The 12,079-nt window shown below is 43.7% G+C and overlaps 1 protein-coding gene across 1 annotated transcript; it reads right to left on the minus strand.

Annotated features, from left to right (window-relative positions):
• Window positions 1–3,190: 3,190 nt before the first annotated feature.
• LOC121998568 (UDP-glycosyltransferase 88B1-like) lies at window positions 3,191–4,859 on the minus strand. The gene has a single exon (XM_042553541.1). The coding sequence runs from the start codon at window positions 4,688–4,690 to the stop codon at window positions 3,278–3,280; it is 1,413 nt and encodes a 470-aa protein (XP_042409475.1). The 5' UTR covers window positions 4,691–4,859; the 3' UTR covers window positions 3,191–3,277.
• Between the last annotated feature and the right edge of the window lie 7,220 nt (window positions 4,860–12,079).

The raw sequence follows: 12,079 nt of genomic DNA on the forward strand, positions 1-12,079 counted from the left end.
AAGTACCCTTTACCTACAAATACACCATTTTTCATAAGTACAAAGTTGTTTGACTGGAACACTAGTTTGAAACCGGTCTTAACAAATGCTGATCCAGAAACTAGGTTTTTCCTGATTTCAGGAACATGGAGCACATCAATGAGCGTTAGCTCTTTCCCAGACGTCATTTTCAGAACAACTTTCCCGAGTCCGACAATCGGGGATGTCATGGAATTGCCCATATAGAGCTTTCTTCCACTTATTGGAGTATACTTGGAGAACATCGCCTTATCAGAACAGATATGACGGGTTGCTCCAGTATCGATCCACCACTGCTTCGGGTTATCCACCACCGTGTTGGCTTCAAACACGACCGCAGTGAGATCCAATTCCATGTCGTCAGAAGTTACGACTTGGTTTGCAGCATCCTTTTGACTCTTGGTTGGTTTTTTCGGGTGTCTACAATCCTTGGATATGTGTCCTGGCTTTCCGCAGTTGTAGCATGTGTCCTTGAATTTCTTGCCTTAAGCATTCTTTTTGAATTACTTCGGTTTTTTGTCTTTTGGCTCAGCCAGGTTGGACATCTCGTCGACTGCCCGCTTCGTTCCTCTGGAGTCGGACATCTTTCGATTATCTTCCTCTATTCGTAACTTCAGGATTAGGTCTTCAAGTCCTATCTCCTTTTGCTTGTGCTTTAGGTAATTTTTGAAATCTTTCCACGATGGAGGGAGTTTCTCGATTACCGTGGCTACTTTGAACGACTCGTTCAGCTTCATGTCTTCGGCATCCAGATCATGCATTATCAGTTGCATGTCTTGGACTTGAGATGTTACGCTCTTGGAATCCAACATTTTGAAATCCAGAAACCGACTGACGATGAATTTCTTCAACCTGGTGCTTTCAGTTTTGTATTTCTTTTCAAGTGACTCCCATAGAGATTTTGCCGTCTCTATTGAACAATATACATTATACAATGCGTTGAGAACGTAGTTACGACACAGGAAATCTCCGTGCGACCACGCATTGCATGCATCCTTACTATCGAAATTACCTTCCGTAGCGGCTGGCGGGTCTTCATGCAAAAATCGTACAAGGTTCATTGTTGTCAGGTAGAACAACATCTTCTGCTGCCATCTTTTGAAGTCCGCTCCGTTGAACTTTTCCGGCTTCTCTCCGGTTGGAACGACAGTTGGAATGTCATTGATTCCAGCCATCAGTTTACACGAAAAAAATTCGTCTTAAAAATGTTGGGTCCTTTAATGCTGATGCAAACTGAGTGCAGGTAGAATGATGGTATATCACCGTTTTCGGCTAAGTCAAGGCTAGAGTTAGGCTCTATCTCTTTAAGACGAATTTGCCCCGCACACGGTGCTCACGAAATACGACAATCGTCTTCCAAGATACAACAACTTTTATTTTGTGATAGCAGCACTGCAAATTGTAAGACCTCCGAACCAAGGAAGCTTCTTGAACTCTCCAATGCAAGAATGCAATGCTTGCTTTGCTTGGAAGGAAGTGAGTGAATAAATGAGTATGTGAGGGACTTTATTTATACATATGAAAGAGTATAAGAACCTTTTGGTTCAATTATATCTCATCCATCCATTTCAAAATAGGTGATGTAGATCGCATCCTTTCCTAAGAGGTATACTACCTCTTCATTAAATGGATCCTTTAATCATCCAAAAGATATTTAAACACTCTAACATTGCTTTTAGTTAAAATAGGACATTTGTCAGATTTGGAGAATCATGATTCCAAATTGTATAGCGTATCTTGTTGATCCTCATTAAGGAGTTTCTTCCATACATGAGAAGGGATCGACAAGTTGACTGAAAAAAGTATGTGTTCTTGTCGTTGACAATATCTGAGAGACAAATATTTGTGATATCTTATATTTGTGATCCACTTCATTTTTTTTTCTTCTTGTTTTTTTTTGGTTGTTGCATTCTATTTGTTTGTATTCCCACAATGTAGTTATCTTGAATCCCTATGTTGAACTGGATTCTCTATTTGTATTCCTACATTCTTCTAGTTATCTTGATGTCTGCCATCTATGAGGAACACAAAGACGAGGAAGGTTTTCTTTACATGACATACAGCAGCGAGAACACAGTTGGTGGCTATGGAGATCGAACGATGATGAGATTGTCATCATTTGTGATCTTGTCTGAAATCGATGAAGATGATCAATTGAAGATGTGACTGCAAAGTTAACACGGCGAAGACTCTACGTAATCCTACAATACAAAAGTGTCAGTGTCGGACTGGGAAGAGATTCCTGGTGTTGGTCCTCTGACGCTCAAGTTAGTCTCCGGTGCGTAGAAGAAAAGGAAAACTGTAACTAAAGCGTGTGTAGAATGAAGTTGCGTATACCTCCTGTTGTAGATGAGAGCCCCCTTTTATAATATTCTTGTAGTGTTCGTGCACACATCCCAAAGTATAGACACGTTTTCCTAGATGTACGAGGAAAAGATAAATCGAAAGTGTCTTTGATACTATTCCTTAAGTAGTTATGGAATTCTCTTATATGACAGCTTAAAAGCTTCTAAAGTATGATTGTTTACTGGACATGCCCTGTTGTCAGCGGTATAAACTCTCAAAAGGATATGATAAGATATTTAGTGGGATCGTGCGCAACCGACGGGAGTCCACTCGGCCGAGCTATCCCTGATTGATAGTGTCCTTAGGGCCTACCGGCTCGTCTCTTTCCTTGCTTCCTGATCATCGTCGGTTATCCTCATTTGATTGGACATAGAGCCTGGTTAGCGAGATCAATTGTTGCTGAGCTTTCTTTGTGGCCGGAGGATTATTCTATCCGGTCGGACAATGCCCATCTTACTTGTCCCCTAAACTTGTGTTGTCTGTTCAACCATACTTGATTCGTTTGATCGACTTAGACATCTCGTTTGACTTTATCTTCCACCTTGATCGATCTTGTTTTACTTTTGACTTACCTTTGATGGAATCCCTCGGATCAATTCAATAGGATGAAAATACTAAGAGCAAATTGTGTACATATTTCTGATATTGAGGTAAGTTTGTGTTCCATAAAGATGAACTCAAGCTGGAAACTCAGTCACATGTAACCCGGGAACAATGGTGACATTTGTTCTAGTTTAATAATTTACTCCAATGATATAGTGCATCGCTCTTTTATTTGGAATCATTTTTCGAATTGTTTTGGATTTTGCGATTCTAAACTCGAAAGTAATCAGTAATAGTGCATATCGATTTATCAAAAACACACATTGTCGATGCAGTCATTGGGTATAAAATGAAAGGCTCTAATTTCATTTCATTTGGCGAGCAGCTCCTGCGCCAGGGCTTCCATGTTTACAAAGGAAGATCCACCATCTTCCCATGCCTTCTTAGCCGCCGCCATCATCTCCCCGGCCTTCGCCCTCACTCTCCTTCCTTCCTCGCTCTCCCCCATTAACGCCCTCACTCCCCTCTCCAACTCCTCCGCCTTCACAAAGTTATCATTCGCCCTCTCCACCTTCAGCTGCAGCGCCACCCCCATCTCCTCCTCCATCACCACCGCGTTCGAATGCTGCTCCGCGTACAGCGGCCACCCCAACAGGGGGACCCCGCACTGCAGGCTCTCCAGGCACGAGTTCCACCCGCAGTGCGTCACGAATCCCCCCACCGCCCGGTGAGCTAGTATCTCAACTTGCGGCGCCCACGACGGCCATACCATCCCCCTCGCCTTCGTCCGCTCCAGAAACCCCTCCGGCAGAACCTCCTCCAGCTTCGCATCCGCCGGCTTCCGTCTACCGTACACCTCCTCCTCCTCCGCCACCCGGAGCACCCATAAGAACCGGCACCTGCTACGCTCCAGCCCCGCCGCTATCTCCCCCACCTGCGCCGCGTTGAAGCAACCTCCGCTCCCGAAGCAGAGGAACGCCACCGAGCGTGCCGGCTGCCCGTCGAGCCACACGACGCACTCGTGCTGCCTATTTTTCTCGCCGTCCTCACGCGCGATCAGCGGACCGACGGGGTACACCGGCGGTGTCCGACGGCCGGGCGCGCAGAGACCCTCTTCCAGCGCCCGCAGCGTCACCGGCTCAAGATTCGTGAAGGTGTTGATCACGATGCCTTTAAGCTCGGAGCAGCGCCGGCCATGGTGGATGAAGCAAGTGTACCTCCTGCTCTTCTTCCTCATAAAGGGCGACGGCATCGAGATCGGCGGGATGGGGCACACGCCCGGAACCCTCACCTCTTCTTCCATCTCCTCGAACTCCACGGGGAACTTCTCCTCGAGGGTTGGGAGATAGAGCATAAGAGCGAGGCAGGCGGCGTTGGAGGCGAAGTAGACATAGCAAGGGACACCGAGCTCGGCGGCGACGTCGATCGCTCCCGTGGCAAAGAAGTCGACGATTAAAGCGGCTAAAGGGGCGTCGTCGGAGCGCAATAGGTCATGGAGCACGGATTTGATTTGCTGTTTTTGCTCCTCCATGTAAGCGAATATGAAATCCTCGGGTCCGTCGAAGTCCTTGGGCAGATCGACGGGCTGGAGATGGCAGAAGTCGATGTCGAGGCCGGAGGCGACGACGGTGGCGATACAGTCCTCAACGGGTAAGGCAGGGAGAGGAGCGATGAGGACGGTGACGTGGAAGTGGTAGCGGTGGAGGAGTTTGGCAAACTCGAACATGGACATGATGTAGCCGGCGCCGGGGATCGGGAGGAGCACCACTTTGCCTTTCGCCATTTTCTCTGTAGAGCCGAGGAGAAAATTCGAAAGCAAATCAAGATCTCACATTACCCTCTGTTTGGATAAAGTGAGGAAAGGTTATTAATAGAAAGGGAAGGGAGAGAAGGAAAGGGAAGTGAAGGGAAGTAAAGTATTTAACTTCTCCTTATTTGGAAGGGATGGAAGGTTCATTAACATGTTACTAAATAGATAAAGTTACAAAAATATCTTTATTTTTTAAATAAGAAAATTTTTATAATATTAATATTTATTTTATAAATATAAATTAGATATTTTTAATAATAAAATTGATTTTTTATATCATCATTTAAATTAATTATTTTTTAATAAAAAATTAAATTTTTTATACTATTCATAACAAAACAATGAATTACCGATAATCAAATAATTAAATGAGAAATAATAAAAATAATGATTTTAGAAATCTTAAATAAAAAAATTTGAAAAATAACACCGTTAACGAGAATTTCTATTCTTTAAAAACTTATTAAATTTTGATGAAAAAATTTAAAAATAGTAGATATTCTCTTAAATTTTGACGACAAAAATAATTTCTTAAAATTAGAAATTGAAATATTTCTTAAACTATTAAGAACAGGGATAAAATTGGAATAAAAAATATTTTGTTTTCCCTTTCCCTTCCTTACACCCCAATTCGGGGTGTAAGAAAATCTCTCTTTCCATGGATAATGAAGGTTAAAACTTACCCTTCCTTACCTTTCCTTCCCTTTTCTCACTCCCTCCCAAACGAGATTCAAAGTTTCCCTTCCCCTTATTTACCCTTCCTTCCCCTTCCCTCATCTCCTCCCAAACAGACCATTAGATACGACTAGGGGCGAGCAGTGAATCCGCCAAACCGACCAACCCGCTTATACCGACCCGAACCGAACCGAACCGAAAAAAAATGATCCGTCGGATATAGAGCCGGATGTAGGGTCCTAATATTACATTATCTGATCTAGTAGGGTCGGATAGTTTTTTATCCCAATAACCGAACCAACCCGATCCGATCACCCCTACTTGCAGCAACTAATGTTGATAAGTTGTTACACGTTGTAGCAACTACTGCCGAAAAGCTGCTACACATTGTAATAGTTATTTTCAATTAGCTGCTATAACATGTAATGAGTAATGTCTATTATCATTTTAAAAAATTTTATTTTTTTTGTTATATTTATATTTATATTTTATATTTCATTGGATATAGGGTCGGATATCCAAATAACTGACAACCCGTCGGATATATGAAACATAAGAACCGCCGGATATAGGACCGGATGTAGGTCTCGATTTTGCATTATCTGATCTAATAGGGTCGGATAGTTTTTTACCTCAATAATCAAACCAACTCGATCCATGATCACCCCTAGATACGACCCCGAGGAGATTTAACATATTTATTTTTACAAATCCCTTTTAATTTATTCGATAAAATTCCTGATTTAATCTTTTGCTAAAATTTAGTTTAATAAAGTTTTAATTATCCTTCAATATTTCTTCCCTTCTATCTAATGCAACTAACTTTCTCTCTCACGCACACGCATAAGGCTCATCAATGATTTTGTGGGTCCTCTAAATTTCTTCACCTGCTTATTTTTTAAAAAAATCTTTTAAATCATTAATGAATTAATAATCTCTAATGGCTCAAAAAAATACACATCATTCACATTAGCATGTCCCCCTCAGAACAGTACAATAATTAAAATATGCACATCATCCATGACTCAGCTCTAAGTCTCGACATTTTCTCCTTGTCAGATTTCAACATCATCTCTTGCTCGGCTCCAAATCTTGATGTCAAACGTAAACTTCTTTTGTTTCCAAGGTCAATCTGTTACACCTTAGAGTGTACTTGTCCCATAAAATCATATTGTATCTCTTTTATAATAATGACAAATGAAATCTGAATACATAGTCATAGATCATACTAACCACACAACGGAAGAATAAAAACAAACATACTCACAATAGGATAAAGGGATTCACACAATCCCACAACAAACAATAGAAAGCATACATAAGAGAGGGATTTATCTAATCCGCTCAACAAAATATAGAAACTAACACCACTACATACCGATACAACTTATACAACATGTACAAGTCCGAATAAAAGGATATCACAAGGATAAAATCCACGAATGAAACAAAATATAAATACAAACAACAAGACACAATGGGGAAAATACGATCTCGAGTGTGATGTGGGATTGACAGCTAAGACCTCTAAGTGAAACGATATTGTAGGATCGAAAAGAACGCTAGTGGGGGGAGGGGGTGAATAGCGATCACGAATATCGATAGCAAATTAATCGAAGTATAGAGCGGAAGAAAAATGAATCAATGCTAGTTTTACTTGATTCGGAGCCTTCGACGACTCCTACTCCAAGGCGCGCACTCGTCGAGTGCTTTCGTTGGGCAATCCACTAACAGTTCACAAAAGATTACAGGAATTAAGTACAAGAATTGGAAAAAATTACCAACAACAACAGTAGAATTGAAAAGTCTTGGTCGTCGGTTGTCGGTGGAGCGTAGCAGCTTTGCGTGAGCCTTTTCAGAGCACCGAGCAAGAAGAAAACTTGTAGTGATTGTTGTTCTGAAGTTCAAGGTTGAAAGCCTTTAAATAGGTCCATTCCGGACACCTGGAACCCCTTCGAGCGCTTGTACCACGTGGCTCAGTTAATCGACGCTCTCCACATTAGCTTGTGGATGAGTTTTTGGGTCCGAGTGTCTGGACTAACTCCGAGCCCCCGGACCGCCTGGGCTCCTGCGGCTTGCCCAAGCGAACTTGGTCCGGGCGTCCGGACTCCTTCTGAAACGACCCGACCCCTCGGCCCCTTGGGTGGCCACAATGGCGGCCCATTAGGGGGCCCCTTGGGCAGCCACAATGGCGGCCCAACTGGCGACCCCTTATGTCGTCGACCGACGACCCTCAGGCATGTGTCGTTACTCACAAAGACTTCCCACCCCTGGCCAGTGGATTTTTGCCTTCCCCAGGATTCGAACTCTAGACCTCCAGGCTAAGTACTAGAGTTTATGAATCCTAGTAGCCAAGTGGTCGCTCACTTGGTTACCATGATTCATAAACTCTAGTACTTATCCTGGAGGTCTAGAGTTCGAATCCTGGGGAAGGCAAAAATCCACTGACCAGGGGTGGAAAGTCCTTGTGAGTAATGACACGGCCGAAGGGTCGTCGGTTGACGACATAAGGGGTCGTCAGTTGGGCCGCCATTGTGGCCGCCCAAGGGACCAAAGTTGGGCCGCTAGTGTGGCCGCCCAAGGGGTACCCCAGAGGAGTCCCTGCCAGAGGAAATTCCGACAACATCTCCTCTGTACGGGTGACAATCTGAACCATTTCTACAGAGACAATATACCTCAGCCACAGGCGGTTGGAATATACACACAACCACGCAGTTTATATGTAGCCTACTCGGCTGATACAATAAAAATACAATCATGTAGTTATATGTAAATCTGACAGCCCACTCAACTGTACCAAAACCAAACACAGCGGAAATACAATGGACAACACATACAAACTAAAAACGAAGATTGCTAGCCGGTTAGGCTTACACCACACAACAAAACAATACTCTAGAAACAAAACCAGAACACAAAGCTAAATACACAAGTTTCATATACCAAAATAAAAATAAACAAAAGCGGAGACAGGTCTTTTGATGTGATGTGGAGAGCGGCAGACAGGATACTCCAAGCGACTCCATAAACAACCTGATACCTGAAAAAGATAGTGTCCACGGGGTGAGTTCAACAACTCAGCAGATACCTAGTTGACATGTATAGTAAATTATAACAAATAATAATAACTATGGAGTACAGTCTCCTAGACAAAAGCTGGAAATGCACAACAGAAAAGGGTTGAATAGAACTGTACTAACCAGGGCCTCCTATCAGAATAGTCAGGTTGTCAGACTGAGAGTATCATAAATCCTGTATGCATGTTAAACATATGCATCCATCCAAATGCAGCATATAAGTGTAACAAATACAATCAGTAAATGCATCAATGCATATGATGCCAATGACATGGTCACCCCTGACGCCAATCAACCATCTCACACACGATGGTGAGACCGAGTGGGTAGGGCTGTGACAACCGTGCACTCTGCCATCACTGCTCCTGATGAGTGACCAAGTGGACGGGATGCTGTCGGAGTACACCTATTCTCCTACCCCAAATCATAAGTGGGGGAACTCAATGCTCTTATCTCCTTGCGTCTCTAAACCAACAGAGCCTAATAGAGTAGAGCTGTCTGCCGGCTACCATGCTGAGTCACCGGACCAGCGGAGCCTAATAGCAGAACTGCCACACACCTGCCTGATATACCACTAACCCATGAGTGGTGGTGTGTGCAGATCTATGTAACTGGCGATGTGCTCGACAATAATGGAGCAAACTATCGCACAACATGCAATCTTGCGAGATGATGCATGACACTAAGCATGGCAAAATCCTGAACAGCATAGCAATATCTATATATATATAAAATGTGTACCATAGGACAATGAACCAAATCAAAGGTACATAGATCAGATAAGGTATAAAAACCTAGATCCTGAACATAATAAACACATGGTTGTGTCAATACCCCTATAAGCATGTATAATCAGGTAGGTACTAACATGAAGTGCATAATAAGTAAACAAAACAAGCATGCAACAGGTATTGGGTAGTGACCAACCGAAGCAAAGACGAGCATAATTATTACTAAAGGTTATAACCTACTAAACATATCAACATGATATTATCAAAGACAAGTCAAGGTGTCCGCCTCAAATAGCAGGTCTAATCCAGTCAAATCCAACATTGAGATACTCATCTCGAATCAGAGTCCTGTAATATATGACATACAAATTTAGCTAATTACATATAAATTAATTAGCTAAATCAAATCCTCAAATCTATTTAGGATAATCATAATCGAATATGACTATTGATTAACCTCCTATTTATCAACCTACTACAACATGCATAACCATCTAAAATAATCAAATCCAACCATGATTTACATCTAAGATCAAAACCTGCATTTAACTAATCAATCACACTAATCATGTATCAACTAGTAATCCAATTTATCCCTAATTCCATACCTCAATTCACAGCCAAAAAGATTGTTGCCGGAAGGATGTAACTGCTGCTGGAAACATCACAGCTCTTGCCAGACACCTCTTCATTGCCCGGATCCAAAAAGGAAACACCCAATCAACACAATACCGAGATGAGATACACAAATCACCACTAGGAAGCGTACACACTGACCTTACCTCTCCCTCTCCTTCAGTGATGGCAGTGCAGCAAGAAATCTACTGCTGGTGGCAGTGAATCCGGCTGCCGAAAGAATGAAGAGGGGGAGGTAGTGGTGTCGGGCGGCAAGTCATGGTCACCGAGACGCTGGTCTCGGACCGCTCTGCTTCTGTCCACAACCCGGAGAGAGATCTAGGGCACAGGGGAGACGGAGCAGAGATTAGGGCAATGGAGGCAAAGACGCTAGGGAAGAGGAATGCAAAGCAGTGGCTGCCTGAGAGAGATCGGACTGTAGCCGTCGGCACACGGAGAGAAAGAATCCAACTAGGGCACGGCTAGGTCCTCTCTGATGATCAACAATCAGCGTTGAGGTGTGAGACCGGCGAAGGCTGGAATCGGGAATTAGAGCACAGCGTCGCGGGATCGGGAGTAAGGCCTAAGGCCGGCGTCGCGTGAAAGAAGGGAGAGGGTCAGCGTCAGGGCTCGACATCGACGGTGGATCTAGGGCAGAGGGGAAGAAGGGTCAGTGCTAGGGCTGAGGAGGAACGACACGTTCCTGATCTCCCTGATTTAGGGCTCGGCTGGCGACTATGGTGGAGATTGGCACCGTCGCTCGGCGAAGTGGTGGAGCAAGGGTGGCGCGAGGCGGCGAGGAAGAGGAGAAGACGGTTCGACGCAGAGGAGGATCGGGAGGAGAAATGGGGCACGACACGGGTGAGGGAGAAGAAAAGAGGGGGAACGGTTATGACACGGGAGTGGAAAAGAAGAAAATAAAAAGAAAATAGAAAATAAAAATTCAACTTTTTCTCGTTAAAATGGGGTAGCCTCAATAGGTTTTCCCTGGGACCCATAATTGATCCCCGTAACCTACACCATACGGTCTCCGAAAAATTCCAAAAAAAATTCTAAAAATTCCAGAAAATTCTCTTTATCATTATTCACCATTTTTTTTTCGGTATTTTACATTCCCCCCCACTAATAAAAATTTGGTCCTCAAATTTCGTTATCTACCATCAGCAAGTATTACCAAAAGCTAAACAGTAGAAATGTTGAACGGAACCATAACTTACATACCTCAAGTGGAAAGATGGGGATAACGAGCTCAAATCGTATCCTCGAGCTCCCAGGTAGCCTCCTCGTCGGAATGATGCTACCATCCGACTTTAACTAGTCGGATAGTCTTGTTTCGCAGCTGACGCTTTTCCAGTCCAGAATCCGTACTAGAACTTCCTCATAAGTGACGTCAGGCTGAACGAGAACTGAGATATTTGTCAGCACATGTATCGGGTCGGGTACGTATCTTCTCAGCATAGATACATGAAATACGTCGTGAACACCTATTAGGGACGGTGGTAGTGCCAGCCGATAAGCTATTGCTCCAATCCTCTCCAGGATCTGGAAAGGGTCAATGTACCGCGGAGCTAGCTTACCTCTAAGGCCAAATCTCTTCACCCCTTTCGTAGATGAAACTCGTAGAAATACATGGTCTCCAGTAGAGAACTTCAAGGGTATGTGTAGGATCGAAAAGAATTTAGATATCTCCACAATAGCATGATATTGTCCACTTTGGGCCTAGACTCTCATGACTTTGCTCTTGGGCTCTCCCCAAAAGGCCTCATGTCAATGGAGATATCTTTTCTCTTATAAACCCATGATCTTTCCCATGTGTTTTCAATATGGGACTATATTTGCAACCTTACAACCCCAACAATCCCCCCCTCAAACAAAGGACCATAAACTTCCCACGTCCGATCCTCGACCCACCAGGTCTTCCTGCCCCTCGGTCCACCCGACCTAGTAGGACTTCCTTGCCTAGTCGCAACTAGGACTTCCTTCCTGGTGTCTGGTCCTCTTGATCCAAACATAGGAGCCCCCACTTTCTTTGTTCGAGATCAATATTGTACCCATATGGCTCAATCAAACCATAGCTCTTGTGCACAGTCGGCGGTTAAACCTTCTGGCAGTCCGGGCTCTGATACCAATTGTAGGATCGAAAAGAATTTAGATATCTCCACAATTGCATGATATTGTCCACTTTGAGCTTAGACCCTCATGGCTTTGCTCTTGGGCTATCCCCAAAAAGCCTCATGCCAATGGAGATATCTTTTCTCTTATAA

The sequence above is a fragment of the Zingiber officinale genome, chromosome 6A, assembly GCF_018446385.1.
Source record: "Zingiber officinale cultivar Zhangliang chromosome 6A, Zo_v1.1, whole genome shotgun sequence".
In the NCBI taxonomy this organism is placed as follows: domain Eukaryota; kingdom Viridiplantae; phylum Streptophyta; class Magnoliopsida; order Zingiberales; family Zingiberaceae; genus Zingiber; species Zingiber officinale.